Source organism: Calonectris borealis, chromosome 17, assembly GCF_964195595.1.
Source record: "Calonectris borealis chromosome 17, bCalBor7.hap1.2, whole genome shotgun sequence".
NCBI classification, from domain to species: Eukaryota; Metazoa; Chordata; class Aves; order Procellariiformes; family Procellariidae; genus Calonectris; species Calonectris borealis.
Genome location: NC_134328.1, coordinates 4,846,957 through 4,864,789, shown reverse-complemented (window position 1 = coordinate 4,864,789; position 17,833 = coordinate 4,846,957). Strand labels below are relative to the sequence as shown.

The 17,833-nt window shown below is 51.3% G+C and overlaps 1 protein-coding gene across 2 annotated transcripts; it reads left to right on the top strand.

Annotated features, from left to right (window-relative positions):
* Window positions 1-1,901: 1,901 nt before the first annotated feature.
* SGK2 (serum/glucocorticoid regulated kinase 2) lies at window positions 1,902-17,544 on the top strand. Of its 2 annotated transcripts, none has more exons than XM_075166337.1 (14): window positions 1,902-1,973; window positions 7,274-7,343; window positions 8,582-8,639; window positions 9,477-9,526; window positions 10,139-10,196; window positions 10,794-10,877; window positions 11,197-11,328; window positions 12,127-12,239; window positions 12,793-12,829; window positions 13,381-13,467; window positions 14,838-14,933; window positions 15,213-15,368; window positions 15,769-15,858; window positions 16,085-17,544. In XM_075166337.1, exons 1-14 carry the CDS (start codon window positions 1,922-1,924, stop codon window positions 16,238-16,240), a joined length of 1,239 nt encoding a protein of 412 aa, XP_075022438.1. In that variant the 5' UTR covers window positions 1,902-1,921; the 3' UTR covers window positions 16,241-17,544. The 2 variants fall into 2 exon arrangements, with proteins under 2 accessions (XP_075022438.1, XP_075022439.1); XM_075166338.1 differs by lacking the exon at window positions 1,902-1,973 and adding an exon at window positions 3,453-3,753.
* Window positions 17,545-17,833: the final 289 nt, after the last annotated feature.

The following is a 17,833-nucleotide window of genomic DNA, read 5'->3' as shown; positions in this document are numbered from 1 at the left end:
TATGCTATCCTATCCCATCCCATCCCATCCCATCCCATCCTATCCTATTCTATCCTATCCTATCCTATCCTATCCTATCCTATCCTATCCTATCCTATCCTATCCCTCACCCAGCAGAGATAACTGAGTAGCCAAACATTTTGGGTCACCTTTCACTGCAAGTCGATGGAAACTTGTTTTGTGCTCTCTAGAGAAATATTTGTTTTCATCTTATCTGGACCCTTCCGTGCAATTCTGATTGCTCAGGACTGTGTGGTTCCAGTTCAGTGATACTTTTATGATTATGGTTATGGATATTGCTAGATAGGGAGATTAAGATAATACACCTTTCCCTATAAAATAGCATATATGCATAGCATATAAAATATTATAATAGAGAGAGAGAGGGGTACTTTTCTGCGTGTAGAGACAATGAGCTGGACCTGTTGTCCACTGGACATGTCCGGAGAAGCTGCAGATGTGGCTTCCCCGGGGCGAGCGGCACCGGCCAGGGCTGGCCCCGCCGGGACGGACCGGGCTCAGCTGCGGAGGACCACGCAGCCCTCCACCCCTTGTAGGGCTTGGGGAAGTGAAGGCGGCTTTCCTCCCTCGGGGGGGAAAGGAAAATGTTTCCAAGCACAGACGATGTCCGGCAGCTCTGAGCCGTGCCGGTGCAGCTGAAAAAAATCACCTTTCTGTGATTGCTTCTGGGCTTGCTCCCACCGCGATCTGACCAAGTCCAGCCCAGGCAGGAGACGTGCACAGAAGGGGTTAAATTGCCCAAGGGCTGCTCATCACCTCTGAACCCAGGTCCAGCCCGAGGCTTTCCTGGCACAGATGTGCTCTCTGGGGGGCAGGGCTGTGGGTGCTGGGCAGGGGCACGGGCCAAGGCCAGTCCCGGTGTAAGGGGTGCACGGCCACGCCTGCAGCACCTGTAGGGATGCGTGCCTGCGTGCCTATATAATGTATGTGCAAGTGCTTCCACACGCAGCAGCCCCTTCAGCGTGGCACTAATGTGTCCTGACGTGGGCAAGGGGCAGCGCTGGGCAAGGGGCGAGAGCTGCTGCAGGCTGCTGCTGGCCGTGGGCGCAGAGGGGCAGAGCGAGGGGGAACACCTCACCTCTTGCACGTGGGGAGGGCTGCTCGCGTGGACAGCACGCTGGAGGCTAACCCTGCTCCCATCTACCTGTCCCACTCATGTCCTCCACCACGGGGACAACCGCTTGCCCAGGACACCTCTCCAGGGAGAGCCATGGGGTTCTCCAGGGCAAAGCCCTCTGCAGCTGCCCCAGGCATCTGGTGGGGTCTGATGTTGAATCCCCAGGTCAGGACCTGCACTATGCTGGGGATTTACTGGTGGTCCGTGTGTCCCCGTGCTTTCAGGGAATGTCTTCTCCTGTGCCAGGGAGCCATTGGTCCCAGGGCAGTCACCCCAGGCACAGGGAGGACAAATAGAGTCTCAGCGCCTCCAAAGCATCAAACAACAAAATCCTTTCTTGAGAGCAGAAATCTGTGAATTTAACAGTTGTAGGGAAAATTTCTTCTGTCGTACAGAAGTCAAACAGCCAACCAGTACCACCCAGCTCTCTTCCAGTGCCCTCCATCTGCCAGTCCCAAAGCACTTTCCAGAGGAGTGCAAAGAGAGGGACACCGGAGCAGTGGCAGAGCCCGGAGTGACCCGAGCACCCCGATCCCCTGCAGACCGAGCACCGGTGGGTGCTGGCCAGACGAGGGTCAGGGAGCTGGCCCCGCGTCCCAGAGCCGTGCCCGGCTGGCGGGCAGCCAGCGCTGCACCCGAGGGCTTGTTTCTCCTCTTACTCCTGTGCCCTTCGCCTTTGCAGCCGGAGAAACGTCTGCGTGCTCTGCTTCCCGAGGACGCCCGGTGCCAGTCGCTGAGCTCCTGCCCCAGCCGTAAGGAGAGGGGACTATTTTGGCTGGCTTTATGTACGTGGCCTGGATGGAGCCCTCCTCCACTGCCCTGGGGAAGACGAAGGGTAATGCTCCTGGCTGGTATGGTGTCACTAACCCCCCAGGGATGGTGAGGGCATGGAGGAGGCTTCCCCACGGAGGTCTCCCGCCGGCGTTGGGTTGCGGCACAGAGGGCAGAGCCCCACCGCACGCCTTCCAGCTGGGCTCCAGCCCGGCCCGTGGCACAGCCCAGCCTCGCAGGCATGGACGGCTGGGGCTCACCCTTCCCAGCAAGGGCTGCAGGGAGCCCGGCTCCCGTGGGACCCGCGGGGGGCCCAGGAGGTGGTTGTGTGCAAGGGGGGGCGGCAGCTTCGCACCGCACGCCTGGTCCTGAGTTACCGCCAGCGCGTGCACAGCCCTTGAGTGTCAGCGACCCTTACAAAAGGAGGGGGCAGGATGGACAAAACCAACCCAGCCATTGCTGTGCCCATCAGTGACTATTATCATTACTGGCCACACTCCAGATTAAATATTTTATGTATTCTAGCTGGTAAAAATTTTTCCTTCCAGGATCTTTCTGCTTTCTCTTCTTTGGATATAAAATGGGTTTTTAATTAAAGATGCCTTTCTGTGGCAAATAAAATCAAGTAGATTTTGCTGATAATACCGAGGGTTTTATTGAAAGAAACAAAAGCAGAAAATATTGATTTGAAAATGTAAGTTAGCTGCTGAAAATATTCTGAAACTTGACCATTTCAATGCAAGTAGAGGCAAAACTGGAGAAAATAAAAACATAATAGGAGCTATTTTTAAAAGCTGACAATGCTAATGGCTTGAGGATGTTGCCTGAGCAAAAAATTCAGGCCTTGACCTGAGAGAGAACGATATTTCAAGCAACACGCTGCTTCCCCTAACTCATTACACATGGCAATGAGCACATCGGATGTTTCAGATGTTTTCCTCCTGGTAGTCTGGGGTTAGGGACCTGTCCCACGGTGACCAGCCCCTCCGCTCCCCTGGGGAAGTCGGATTTTCTCCTGCTGCAGCTGCACACGGGAAATTTTATAGGAAACGACAATGGAAGCAAAAAAAGAATGCTTTATTTTTAGTGAAGAGAGAGAGAAGACACCAGCCCTCTTCTAATGTCTCCTTTTGCTCAGAGCTTAGCCTCTGTTCTCTCAAATCACTGCATGCCTCCGACACCAGTTTCTCCCCTCCATGCTGCATGTGTTTATGTTTGCATTTAATACAGCTGCAAAGCGCTGGTCTGGCTGCCCTGGGCTGCAGCCTTCCCGGGTCAGTGGAGGACGCTGAACGGAGCAGCTTCTTCTGGGTTTGACCTGAACCAAACGACAGTTTTGACCTTCCTCCAAACCATAGGACAGTGGACAGATTTCCAGCTTACTACCACGTGTAAAAACTTGTTCTGAACACCTGAGATGCCGGCCAGGATATAATTGGCTCCTACCCACCACCTGCACCCCTCCCTCATCCAAAACTACCACCCCCACCTAAATTCTCACTCCTTAGGTATATCTAGCAGGTGCCTCTTCATTTTTTGCAGCTGAGCAGCTCTTCCTGCTCTTTATAAAGGGCTGCAGCGAGCCAGCAGCAGTGGCATGGTTGCTCTGGGAAGGTGGGGGGTGTTTGTTTTCATGGGCTAAATGAACTGCTGCAGGAAACAAAGCTATTCCCTTCCAAGTTTTAGGAAAGAGCCTTGGGCTTCTGGTCTGCCAGGGCTGTCTGTGGCAGGGTGGGCTGGTGTGAGGATGGGAAGTGCAGGGAACGAGGGGTCTCTCTGCTTGCCGGCTGTGGACTGCTTCCCGTGCTTCAGGACGCAGCCTCTGCTGGTAGATGTGCTCCCAGGTGTGTTTGATGCTTTGTTCTCTGTTTTCATGGGATTTTTTTTTTGCAAAATGCTGCAAGCTTTAGCCACCTGCTGGTTTGTTTTTGTTGGTTTTTTTTTTTTTTTCCAGCTTTGCATGTAGTTTTTCTCAAAAAACTGGAGGATTGTTTGTCTGTGGGTTCCAGCTTGCTCAGAGGCAGGGCTGCTTGGCTGGAGTTCCTGCTCTGGTTTGCAGTGTTCCTGCAGTGTAGGGGAAAGGATCCTCAAGAGAAAATTGGGCAAGCCAGGAGCTCTGCAGAGGGCAGCTAAAAAAGCTTCCCCAAATGAAGGAGTCCTTTAAAGTCTTTCCTAACCTCTTCCTGGACTTGCCGTGTGCTGTGGTGTCTCAATGGGAGTGAAAGTGGAGCTCAGTGCTGGCCCGGAGTTATCTTTTAGATCTGTAGCAGTGGAAAGCTTGAGCTTTTTTTTTTTTTCTTTTTGCCAGTCAAAGTGTGTTTGCAGGAGTCCTCCTCCCCACCTCCCCCCAGGCTCCTTCTCTGAGCTGAAACTGGGGCATCTCCCCCTTATCCTGTATGCAGCCCCTGTGCCTGATGAAAGCTGTGGGCTGCCTTAGGTGCCCCTCTCTCAACCCTGCCCCTCCAAACCCTGTGCTTCTTCCAAAGCGTTGCCTGCTGTCCCAGTGACAGCCTGCCAGGCCTCCTTGCCTCTCCATGCTGGCAGCTAGCCCTTCCCAGAGCGGGAGAGGACGAGGGACTTGCTCGGAGGGGTTTGCAATCTAGGTTAGGTAGGAAATGATGCTGAGAGCGGTGACATCAGGGAAGAGGGTGGGAGGCAGCTTGCAGATGACGAGACTATGAGGTTGCCTCTCCGTGCAAGGTACGCGTTGCATTAGTAATGTGTTTGTAGCAAATAACGCTGGGCTAGCATGGGAATGTGGGTCACTGCTGGCAGAACTGTTGAAGGAAGAGGGAGCTGCTTGTGCTGTGCTGGGAAGAAAAACGTATGTTATTGAGGGATGTTTTCTGGGGGGAGATTTAGCTGCAGTAACTGCTCCAACTTGTAAGTAGCAGCTTTATGTTGTGTGAGCAAGTGCCTGCTGCCCGGGGGATGCCTCTGGCCCGGGTGTTGGGGTGAAATGTTCTTTGAAGGGTGTATGGGGTGCAGCGGTTTGTTCCCGGTGTGTAATAGTCACATCATATCAGGAAACTCCCAGATTTGCTTGCTGATGCTCTCTGTGGCCCTGGCTGTGCCTGGAGCATCCCTGCTGCCCCAGCAGGCACAAGGAGGGATGCAGCCGGGCATGTATAACCAAGGATTCCAGTGTATTTTCGTGACCTATTTCTGATTCTGTTGTTCAGTGCGTGTGCGCTCAGGAAATCTTTGTGCTTTAGGGGGAGTAGGGTTTGTTAGTGATAAGGAAAAGCCTGTTTGACTGCTCAGGAGACTTAAGCAAGAAACTAACCTGGCTTTGAAGGTGGACTCGGGCTGGGGAAGGTGGCTCTGAGCCTGAGTAGAAAGTGATATGGGATGGGGATATACATATCCTAAAAATGTGCGTGGTACTTCAGTGCAGGAAGAGAGACTTTTGCCTCAGAGCAACTACATTTAATGAAATAGCTTTGCTGGAAAACGCTGCCCTTGGTCAGCAGGGACTTGTTGAGTAGCTTCTCTTCCAGCAAAGAAGCAGTGGAGCAGAATGGGGCTGGTGGAGGGAAGTGTGAATGGACTGCCAGGCTGTGGTCCTGGGAGAGCTGCGCAGCCTTTGCTCAGCAGTGATGCTCCTACCTAGCTGCAGGCGGTGGAGACCTTGCTAAAGCAGTCTTGTCCAAGCCCCTCAGAGCAAGTCAGGAACTTGTCCTGCATCCTGTGCTGCCAGCAAATGCCTCCAAGCCAGATGGATATGTTTCCATGGCTTGTGCATGTGGTTCCCAAGATGCCCAAGCTGTGACGTGCCCACCTGGGGCTGAAGGGAGTCTTTTATTTTCCCCTGAGTCTGGGATCAGCACAGTGTCTATGGCAGCAAGCTGACCCTGGGGCCAAAACCAAGCTTGTGAGGGTTCAGATTTGGAGAGCAGGGCTGACGTCCCTCTGCTGTGACCATAACTGGCTGGTCTGTCGAGCAGCCTGTGGGACAGACGCAGCTCCGAGGCAGGCGTTGGATGACCTTCAGTAGATCTCAGTGAGCCAGGGAGAGCCAGACTGTCAGGGAAATAAGGACTATGCCCAGTGGGAGGAGATGGGGATTGATCTGTCTGGGTGCTGTCTGCATGCTGTCCCTAACTGGTGGGTGCCTGCTGGGACAAGCTCTCCTACCTGCTGCAGGGCAAAGCATCGGACAAAGGCAGGGTCTCAGACCAGCCTGATGTTGTAAGCTCACTCACTGAATGGTTTGTGGGTTTTTCTTTAAATTCCTGCTTTCTCCTCCCTGTCCATTCAGAGACTAAAGCCACAGCCTGGTTTTTGGCTCCTCATCAAATCTGCTCCCAGAACTGCTGGTGGTGCTCGGTTTGGTGGCTCTCTGGAGTGTGCAGGTCCCTCCATCTAGCAGACCTAAGACCCGTGCAGGAAAGGCTCTGTAAATGGGCTTGTGTTTACCTCAAAACTTGTTGTTGTCCTACAGCCTCCTTGCCTGGGGAGATGGGCTTTGGCAGCTAGTGCTGCCAAGTCCTTGGTCTGTAGAAGAGCTATTCTGGGATGAAAACTTGCTTGAGTCTACAAAGACACCTTTTTTTTGGTGTGTGTGTAGGTTTCTGAATGTTTTGATTGTTTCTCTTTGCTTCCAGTAGCAAAACTAGGGCTGAGCTAGGGAGTAAAACCGAGTCTTGGAATATTTTTGTTATCTACTCCTAAGCAAAACAAAGGAACTTCTCCATACAGGTTGCACTTCTTAGGCTTTTCTCTTGCTCAGCCTGTGCTGGGAGGAGCAGGCTCAGGACTTTGCCTCTCTTCAAAGGGAGAGGTGATGATGATGGGTGGTGGCAACTGCCTGCGCGGCTGAGCAGCAAGGATGCTCCGTGGTGGGAATCCCAGCTTCTGGCACTGGCTGCGTGTCCTTGGGCAAGTCACTTGCTGCAATGTGTGTGTGCTGGCTTACCTCCTGCAGGGCCCTGAAAGGTTTCATTCATGTCCCTAATTACTCGCAGAGTCCTGAATGAAAGGGGCAGTGGATGTGCCAAGTGCATGACGTATCCCAGTACAACATCGTCCTTGTGAGCACTCTCCTTGTCCCTCCTGGGGACCCAGGGGTGGCTCAGGGAAGCTTGATGGTGGTGCTTTAGCTCGAGTCCCCTCTGCATGGGAGAGAGTGCCTGTTTTGTGGCACTTCTCCCTGTCCTGTGAGCTATTGAGGGCTCCTGGCTGGGATAGGAGGGGAGCTGTCCTGGTTCCTATAATTTCCTGGTTATTTTGGTATGTGGGTGGTAAGGGGGAGGAGGGCGGCTGTGGAGAGAAGAGCAAGGTCACTGAAGAACAAACATGCCTCTGTGCACTTGTGATCACACCGCCAGCTAATCAGCTTCGGTGCTCCAACTTTCCTCACAGAACTCATCAAGCACGGCCGCGAGAGGATAGGACAAACCATCAAGGCCTCCGGCTCCAGGCTCTGCTCGTAGTGAGTACGAAAGCCTCCCAGTGGGATGAGAGCCCTTTAAAAGCTCAGCCTGATAACCCCCGCGCCGGCTGGGCGGTGAATGGAGCTGGCTGGCACCGGCCAGATGTGGGCAGTCCCCGGGGACAGCCGCCAGCACCCGCTGCCACCCAGCATCTCCTGCCATGGTCAGCCCGGCCGTGGAGCAGGGGGGCTCCGGGATGGCCGTGGGTCTCTGCCTGGCGGCGCGTGGGGGCGGAGAGGGGGAGCACCCACAGGTGAGATGTGGGGGAGGCTGGTGGGATCTTTGGGCCCCCTTTTTGGAAGGGGCAGGGCGGAGGGTGCCTGGGGGGATGGGAGCCTTCAGAGCCCTCTTGTGATGTATGAGAGCTTGGTGGGGCTGAGGGGGAACGGACAAAGCTCTCTGGGGTAGGGGAGAAGGGTGCAGAGCTATTTCCCCCCCCATCATCTCTTTAATCCTGGCTTTTGCAACCCTTAAAAACCAAGGGGAGGAATACCTGAGGTGGCAGGACCCATCCGTCCCCAGTGATGCTCGAGCAGGGCAGGTCTGAACCAACAAGTGTTGTTCAAGTCCAACTTCTCCAGCCCCAGCAGCAGCTGCACTGGGTAGACGAGAGCCCTGTGCTTTAATGTCTCTGCTCACCGAGCCTGCCCTGGCTGCTGTGGCTAGCCCCTCTTCCCTGCAATGTCAACAGCCCCAAACCGCACTGGCTCTAACTGCTGCCAGCCCAGCTGGACTCGCCTGGCTGCCCTGCAGGGACTCTTGGGTTGCAGGGCTGGGTGCTGCAGCATCCCTGTGTGGTGGGGTGGGAGCTGTGTCTGCCTCAAGAGGGGTCTGGCCATGGCCAGGAGGGCTGCAGCCTTGTCTGGCCCTGATGCTGTGTTGCTTCTTGGGCTGTGCTGGTCTTCACGTGTTGGTTCTCTGACCAGTTTCTGCTATTGCAAATCAAGGGTTAACTGTGGCATTTAATATGCTTGTGCTTGTTCAAATCGCTCACGCACCCAGGAACCTTTATCCCCCACCTCCTGCTGGTGTGCACCCAGTGTCCCCTGCCTCCCCCAGTCCACGTGCACCCCTACCCCCTGGAGTAGCAGTGCTACTGAGGGAGCAGCTGGGGAACTCAGCTGAGGTCTCCTATGAGGATGCACTGGGGTCTGTGCTCGTCCCTGGCAAGTTAATGGTGTGAAGCTGCTTCTTTCTTGGATTTTGTTCTCAATGTTGGGTTCTTTTTTTCCCCAAGTGCTGAACGAGTTGCTTTTTTAATGGATCGTTCTCGGAGCCCGGACAAAAGCACCCAGGTGAGATCATGGCTCTGAGACAGCAAGTCTTCATTGGGATGAAGAGAGGGGCTGGTGCCTGTAGAAGAAAGGCAAGGAGGAGAGCCTGCGTTAGCCTGCTGGGAGGCTTACTGCTGCCTTGTCCCTGTGGGTGATGCTAGGTAGAGAAAAAGGAGAACAGAGAGGCCCTATAGAGCCTTTTGGACAAGGCAAAATGCTCCTGGGGAGGGGAAGATTCCTGGGGAGCAGGAACAGGAGGAAGACCATGTGTACGTATGTACCTCCTTGCCACTGGGGAGAGGGCTGAGCCCCTCTGTGGTGCTAGGTGTGCACATGGCCACTTCCAAGGCTCCAGACTTGACAGTTTTGGGGGTTAATGGGAGTGGGCAGAGGGCTGCAGGTTGAGGTGGGGGTGGGTGCTGATGTCCTGCTGCAGAAGTGCTCCTCTGTCTCAGAGCTGTGCACAGGGCTTCTTGCCTAGGACAGGCAGTGGGGAGCGTCTTGTGGTCTCAGTGCTGTGCTGAGCAACCGAGCCATGCAGTGCCTTTCTTCGGTGGCAGCACAGCAGGTCTTGAAAGCCTCAAGTCAGGAGCCAAGCAGTGTCTCAGTATACTGTCTCTTTTCCTTTGTGCAAGTATGGGATGAGACTCTAGCTTAGTACAGCCTCCAGCTGTACTATTGCTTTAGTGCATAGCTCTGTTCTCCCTTTCCCCATCACTTAGTTCACCAAGGCATCCACTGTGTCTTTTGCTGATGGGTGTTTCTCAAAGGCTCTGTGCAAGGGATGCTGTATGGAGGAAGAAAAAGCACAACCTGCAGCGTGGTCCTCGTGACTAATGTTATTGTTATCCTCTCTAGCCTCCAACACCAACTGACAACATCAACCTTGGACCTTCTGCTAACCCAAAGTAAGCTCCCTGCAAAAGCCAGGTAGGGTGTGGAGTGTGCAGTGAAGAGATCTGGCAGGGGAATGCAGTTGGTCCCTGTGTCTTGCATGGGTGGTGTCTGCAAAAATCCTAACAATTACATTACTTGGCCTTTAACACCATGTGTATCACAATGCACCAGCTTTGAAGACATTCAGCTATAGCTGGTACCTGTTATCATAATCATCCTCTCCTGTCCACGTCTGCAGCCCCTTGTCCCGTCTCTCTTGAGAGGTAGTAAGGGAAGGTCTTCCTCATCACTGCTGGCTCCCTGACTATCTTTCTCTAGAAATGGGGATAAACTGTGTCCCCTGTAAATGTGCCACTTGGTCCTGACAGGTGCTTTCACCTGCTGCCGTGTTCAGCAGGTGGGCTGCTGAGGGATGGCTCACCCTCCGCTGCGCGCACCGACACACACAGTGCAAATCCCCTGCTTGCTGACAGCTGGCTGGGAGCGAGGGTCACCCATCCAGTGCCCTTTAATCCCTTTCATAAGCACTTGTGTTTCCAAGAAGGAACTCTGCTTTGATGGTAGTGTTGCTGTTGCATGTTTCTCTCTCAGAAACATTAACTTGCTTCATTCTTGCCCAACAGTGCCAAGCCAACAGACTTTGACTTCCTGAAGGTTATTGGCAAAGGAAGCTTTGGAAAAGTAAGTGGATTTGTACAGGTGGGCTGTAGCTCTTTAGAGGCAGCTTGGAAAGAGACTTCCTTGCTGAAGGAGTTTCTAGCTATGTTGTGTGCTTGCACTTCTCCAGAGGAGTTTGGCCTAAATGGGACTGAGACCAGATGAGAACTGATACGGTTTTCATAGTCTATTCTTGCTTTGAGCAGCCCCTCTAAGGACAGAAGTGTGAGGTGTTTCATGCTCAGAGTGGTGATGGTGAGAAGCAGCACTTGATTCAAAATAAGCCTCAGACTTGTTCAGCTAGCAAAAGGTCTCTAGACAAATCTATACCTTGTGAGATAGCAAGGATCCACTTTAAATGGGACTGTCCCCAAATGCTCCAAAACTACTTTCCATTGGGTGTGTAAGAGATGTATGTGGGATGTTCTGTGCCTTTGTCTGGCAATAAGAAAGTGCTGGGAAATCAGTGGGCTGGAGCTTGGTCTTTTAAAACTTTGTGCCTGACCCTCTGAAGCTGTAGTCTGTGTATTATCACTCACAAGGGTGTTGAGCTAATGAGGAAACACTAAGCAAGTGGCAGAAGGTGAGACTGAAACCTGTAACCAGGACCTTCTGTTGCAGGTTCTCTTGGCCAAACGCAAGTGTGATGGGACTTTTTATGCTGTGAAAGTCTTGCATAAGAAAACCATCCTAAAGAAAAAAGAGGTATGTCTGCTCTCCTTGGCTACTTCTGCAAATAGTGGTCAGCGTATGAGCAATCCTGGTAATGCAATTGAGGTATCTTGTGACTGAGTGAGCATACACATAGACATGTCAGTGCTAAACATGGATTTCTTGGTGCCATCGGAAAATGGAGAAGAACTGAGATGAATCAGGTTAGAGAGGAGAGAGTGGTTCCCTTTCTGGGGCTGGAGAAGACCCCCTTGAACTCCCAGCTTCTACTTGTTTTCAAAGCAGTGAGCCCCTATATCAGACTGGACTGGACCCTTGCTGAAACTCTAATGCCTTGCCTGCTTTTTGATAGCAAAACCACATCATGGCAGAGCGCAACGTGCTCCTGAAAAATGTCAAGCACCCCTTCCTTGTGGGACTTCATTACTCCTTCCAGACCTCGGAGAAGCTTTACTTTGTGCTTGACTATGTAAATGGGGGAGAGGTAAGTGCACATTCAGGCTTTATTTTAATATTCTATTTGGTCCTTTCCAATACTGCTTTATTGCCTAAAAGTCTTCTCGGAAGATAATGAAGTATAATGTTGCCTTGACTGCTGGCAAGGACCAGCTAGGAGTGGCTGGCATGCTCTCTCACCTATAAGTTAAGTGAAAATCTTGCTGGATATGACCTATGAGATGATTCCTAAGGCAAGGACACTGAGAAAAACATGTGCTAGGGGCATTTTAAAATCCTACGGAGAATATGGGAAATGCTGGTGTTGGTGAGATTTAGGCAAAACCCACTTGTGGGTCAGCTCTGGATTCCAGCCTAGTGCTTGGGTGATTCCATTGCAGTATGTTAGTCGTCTTTATCTGTCCTGTAGAAGCTTCTTTTTCTTCAGCTGTCTTTTTCTGTGCTATCTGAAACTGGCTGGGTGATGTTGTTAACAGGGATGTCTTGTCCAAGTCTAATTCGTGGGGATATGAATACCTGCTCTGTGCAGGTACCACTCTTCATGGCCATACTACGGCCTGTGGGTTGTAGCAAGCTAGAAAGCTTAACTAGATCAGCAGATAACCGGTTTTGGGGCAATGAATTAAGTGAGATAGTGATATAAGAGGAGGACAAATGAAGCAATTTCTGGAAAGGTGTTTAGATTGCTTAAAGTCACTTGGTGTGGGTTTATTTGGTGCTGTTCATGTGCCACTTGCTGCAAATTGGTTTTCACTCAAGTAGCTGGCTTCCAGGCTTGCTCCTTCAGTTTTTTAGAGAAGAAATGATCAACCTTATCTGTTTGTAGCTCTTCTTCCACTTGCAAAGGGAGCGCTGCTTCCGTGAGCCCCGGGCACGATTCTATGCTGCAGAAGTCGCTAGTGCAATTGGGTACCTGCATTCTTTAAACATCATTTACAGGTAAGGCACGTGTCCTGCCAGGGAGAGCAGGGGCACCAAGTCTGCCCAGCCAGGCTGTGTGCAGTGCTGGGGAGGGAGAAGACTTCTTCTGGGGCCATGCAAAATGGAGGACTGGAGTAGCTGAAGAATCTCCTACCCCAGACAAGACAGTGCACTGCTGGCATTCTACCCTGCAAGAGGGGTGCTGTCTGCACGGGACCTGATGGGCAATAAATGCTCCCAGCCTGATAGTGGGAAGGAGAATGCTTGGGTGGGTGAAAAGATCTAAAATAAACCTGGCACAAGAAGGAAGAAATTGTCTCTCAGTGCCAATTTATGCATAGATATGCAGGGAAATGCAGGCTAACACCTGATCCTGTATGACAGCAGCCCTTCTATGTTTGCATATGTGTATGTTGATACCCAACAGTGATGGGAATCTGCACTTCGGGAAGGTCTTGGTGAACTGGATTGTGGAGTCTTGTTAGCTCCTGTTCTTAGCTGATGCTGTTTCAGATCAGGCTTTTCTAAATACCTGGCCAAACCTGCTCAAACAGCACTTTTTGTCTTGCAGGGACTTAAAACCTGAGAACATCCTCCTGGATTGCCAGGTATATTCACAGCTTTTGCTGCCTTCCTTCTGACTTTAAAAGTATCAGGACCATAAACAGAGGGCTATAGTTCTGCAAGCTAGGCTATAGCTCACTTCATTGCATGGATTTTGTATGTATGCACCACTGTATTTCTGTGAAGATCCTGCAAGAAGGAGTGAGCCTGCCCTCTGCAGAACTGCACACTTGGGGCCTTTTCAGCTCATTCCCAAAAGCTGGGACCTGACTTGTGGGCAGGAATCAGGGGTGCTAAGAGCAAGTCACTGCTGCTACTCTGGTGGTGACCACTATATAAACTGGCAAAGCACAGCAGTGCTGGATCTCTTCATAGCTATGCTGTTGTAGACAAATTAAAAAAAAAATCTAGACTTTACTTTCTCTATAGGCTCCCGTACTTGTACTATAGGATGTCCAGAAGGTGGGGGAGGGGAAGCAGATGAACAGTGGGGAACTAAAACATACGTGAGATGCAATGTGAAAGCCAATGCTTGGAAATCCTGTTTCCTCTCTAGAAAGAGTTGGCTAAGCTGAAATTTCCCTCCCTTCTTTAGGGGCACATAGTATTGACAGACTTTGGACTCTGCAAAGAAGGAATGGAGCAAGAGGAGACAACTTCTACTTTTTGTGGCACTCCTGAGGTACGGCATGTGCTGGGGTTTCACTGTGACCTGGGGGTGAAAGCCTTCAGAGACTTGCTGCTCTGGGTTTCAGACTTGCATGGGTGCTCAGCATCTCAAAATATGGGCTCTGTGAATTAGACTATCTTGGGTGCTTTGAGGCTGTCAGCCTGAAGCTGGAGTTCTGGTAAGTCTTCCCTTCTCAGCAGAGACAGTTTTACCTGTAACAGCCAATTAGTAGTCTAAACTTGCTGTGTTATCAGGGCAGGGATCTCTGCACTCAGAAATGGCCCGTCTTGTGAAACTGGGGCTGCTCCAGGTGGCTGTGAAGACAACCTTGACCCTGGGAGCCCATGAGCGAGCTTGTGAGCAGGTTGTTTGCCTGCTCTGCTGCCCCTGAGCTGCAGAACAGGGAGCCTGCTGGTACTGACATACACAGGACCTTGCTGTGCCCTTCTCTGTGTCCTTGGTATGCAGGGGCTGCAAAACACCCTGTGCAAAGCAGGGGACCAGGCTCTCCTCTGGAATGCGAACACTGCTCAGAGGGGAGGAAATGCCTTTTCTGCAATGCACCTCAATAGGTTTTGCCAAAAACTATCTCCAATTTGGCTTCTTGGAGGCTTTCTTCCTGCTTCTTACTGAGCTGGGGATTTTTGTGGCACTTTGGCCTAGGTAATACACCTGTCCTGCTGCCTTCCTCAGGTAGCTTGAAGAAGGGTCTGTAAATAAGGGTCTGTAAGTAAGATACCTTTCAGTATTCAAGCTCAGCAGAAGTGGGCAGGGATTTCCTGGTGGTAGCCCTCAGCTTTCAGTGGGGACCCACTTACGCAATAGTACAGCATGAACCAAGCAGGAATGTTTGAGCTTTGTTTTGTGGTTTTTGGTGTGTGGTTTTTTTTCCCTGCCCTAGATAGGGAGCCTGATAGTACACAGAGATAATCCTGTGCAAGGCTTGTTCTGCAGGCTGCTTGAATTCTTCCCTGTTGCTCCTTGGTGGCAGTTAGTGGTAGTTTTGCTGATTTAAACAGACTTAATGGGACTGAAAACTGCAGCTTTCTCAAAACTACATGAGCCTCTTAAAGGTGTAGGACAGGTGTCAGTGCAGGACAGGTTTGCTGGCTGAGTTGTGGTGGGTGGCAAATCCTTATACAAGTCCTCTACAGGAGGAGAACCTTCTGTAGCCCAGAAAACACTTTAGGGGTTTTGGTAGGTGTCTTTCAAACCCATTGCTCTGAAGCAAGTGGAGGATCTATCAAAGCACAGTAGGAAATGCATCTGTGTGCTTCCTAATGCATTTGCTAAGTTTGAACTGCAGCCATGTTTGTGTACTTATGAGGACAAAGCCCTTCCTTTATAATTGGACTCAAATATTTACTTCTGACTCTTCCCAGTACTTGGCTCCCGAGGTGCTAAAGAAGCAGCCGTATGACAGGACAGTAGACTGGTGGTGCCTGGGAGCTGTCCTCTATGAGATGCTGTTTGGACTGGTAAGTTTGGAAGCTGTCTGTTTTACCTTACACGGTGGAGAATTTATTTTTGAAAGTTTTGGTGTTCACGCGGTACCTGACACAGACAACTGAATCCTGAATTAGATGACTCGTTTCAATCATACCATTGCCCTTTGAACAGAGAGATATCTGTTTGATATCTGAGATATGGCAGGTCTCCCTCATCTGCTCGCTGCAGGACTCATTTTGACCTGTGATGTGTGAGTCCTTATGGTAGCCCATGTTTTACCTGGCTGCTTCTCCTCTCTTTCAAATTAGCCTCCTTTTTACAGCCGGGATGTGTCTCAGATGTATGACAACATTCTGCACAAGCCACTCCAGATCCAAGGAAGCAAGACTGTGGCAGCTTGTGACATCCTCCAGGGACTTCTCCACAAGGACCAGAAGAGGAGGCTGGGTGCCAAGACAGACTTTGTAGGTGGCCTCCATTACGATCAGGAGGGAGGATGGATAGGAAACCTTTCTATTCTGAGCCTTTCTTTTGTGATAACAGCACTGCGTTGGAAAAAGTTTTCCACGCAGGTTGATGTCTCTCCAGCTTCCTAAAAGGGGCATATGGGGTTGACTTGGATTTCCAAAGGGTAAGGTGTGGTGGCAAGCTAAAACACCAGTGCGTGATGGTGTCATCTCCCTTCAAGGGATTACTGGACCATGACCCTCATGTATTAAGGATTTGCTACACGGGGCCTACATGGATGTGTGGTAGTTCCAAGTCTCGCTTCAACCACTTAATGCTATGAAATCAGCTGGCAGGTGCTGGAAAGGGAGGGTTGGCAGAAGAGTGACTTTTCCCCCTTCCCCACTTTCTATGCAGCTTGAGATAAAGAACCACGTATTCTTCAGCCCAATAAACTGGGACGACTTGTACCACAAGAGGATTACTCCTCCGTTTAACCCCAATGTGGTAAGTGGGTATTTCTGTTGGTGTCTGTTATGTAGTGGTACAAAAGGAATCCTCTCCAGGTGTCTTATGCTGACACTGAGGAGTGCTGAAGTGCAGGTTAGGAACTGCAAATCCAGTGGTGACGAGACTTTTGGAAGAGCAGTGGTGTTAGACTGTCTGAACACAAGCGGTTGGTTGGGGTCTGCTCACTGGAAATGACCATGTGCCCCTCTGCTCCTTGGCTTAGGCCGGTCCAGCTGATCTGCGACACTTTGATCCAGAGTTCACCCAAGAAGCGATCTCCACCTCCATCACGCACACGCCTGACCTAGCAGCCAGCAGCTCCAGTGCCTCAGATGCGTTTTTAGGGTTTTCTTATGCACCAACTGAAGAGGGCATCTAGGTTTTATAAAGGCTTTGAGAAGCCAGATTTTAACTGAATGGGTTTTATGTTTGTGTTTTTTTTTTCTTTTTCTGAAAGGATTGGTACTGTCCTTTGCTCATGGTTTAAGGAAATTGGGACTAATACACTAACTGGCTGGGATGGAACAGAGCTCTTAACTCTTGCTGTTTGGATTTCCCTCTAAATGACTGTTCCGCTGACATGGAAAGTGGGACACCGATTATTATTTTCCCCCCCTGAGTGTCTTGTGCTACTTGGCAGGATTGTATTCACTCTGTGGTTGTATTTATGGGTGAGGTATGTACCATCATTCACATCAGCAGCCATGCCCCTCCAACTGGCCACTCTTTTTTTTTTGTGGAGCTAACTCTGCCCAGCTATGTCTAACTGCTTTGCCCCCCCCCCCCCCCCCCATAGGGGGAGGGGAACTCTTCACACTACCAAGAGCAGTAGCTTCCTTCCTTTATGTGGACTGTGCCACTTAAGCCACTCATCCTGGGCTGAGCTGGGCTCAAACTGTTCAGTTATTGCTCCAAAGGTGGCTGCAGGTCTGTAAATCCTGAACTGCGCTGTGGCCTTCCGTGCCAGCCAGTCCCTCTCCAAGGTGAGTGGATCATCTCTCTCTGGTCCAGGATTGGGATGCTGCTGAAGCGACAAGGAGGCTGTTATGCAGGAGCCAGTGTGTACGGGGGAAAATCCCAGATAAAATGGGTGGGAGGAAGCTGAGTTGCTTGAGAAAATAAAAAAACCTTATGGCCAAACCCTGCGTGAGGTGGAGGGGGGGTCCTTTCACAGCATGTGCTTGACTTCCCTGAGGCACACCGACACTGGTGAAATGAGCACAACCCGGAGCACCGTGCAGCACAGGACAGCACGCAGCGAGGGGAGCCTCAGCCCAGCTCAGCACCCCTGGGGCAGCCAGCACCCCCCAGCCCTCGCACGCAGGAGAGGGGGAGCAGCAGCGGTCCTCCAGGCTCCAGCACCGGTCTGAAAATGCCTGTCACTGATGTAGAACAGTTATTTATTCTGCCTTAATTTAAATGCTGGTATACTGATTGAATGTCACTTCCCACTTTTTTTTTTTAAGTCATTTTGTTCTGTTGCTGTGGGGAGGAGGAAGGGTGCAAAGAGCTTCTAACTGCATCACGGGGATGAAGAAGGGGGTTCCTAGAAGTTGTGCGATGCTCACGCTGTTGGGAAGCTTCTGCTGGAACAATTTTTTTTTTATCAGACTTTATCCTGTACATGCTGAAGTAATCAGAAAGATGACGTGGTTTATATTAAAGTGCATACACTGATATGCCTCCATCTCCGTCCTGTATGCAAGGGAGTGGTGGAGGGTGTTGGCTTTATGCTGTGCCCGAGAGCGGCCGCACCCCAACACTTGGCTGCGTGCACAGTCACTGAATCTTTTTTTTTAATTAAATAGAAAGTCCCTACTTTAGTCTAACAGAAGGCTCGGTATTTCCGCTTTTACCGGGGCCCAGAAACCGGGTGCGCAGCTGCTCGAGGGGACGCGGGCCCGCCCTGGCCCGCTGATAGGCGAGGGCGGGTCCGGGGCCGGCTGCGGCAGTCACTGGCCGAGCACCGGCC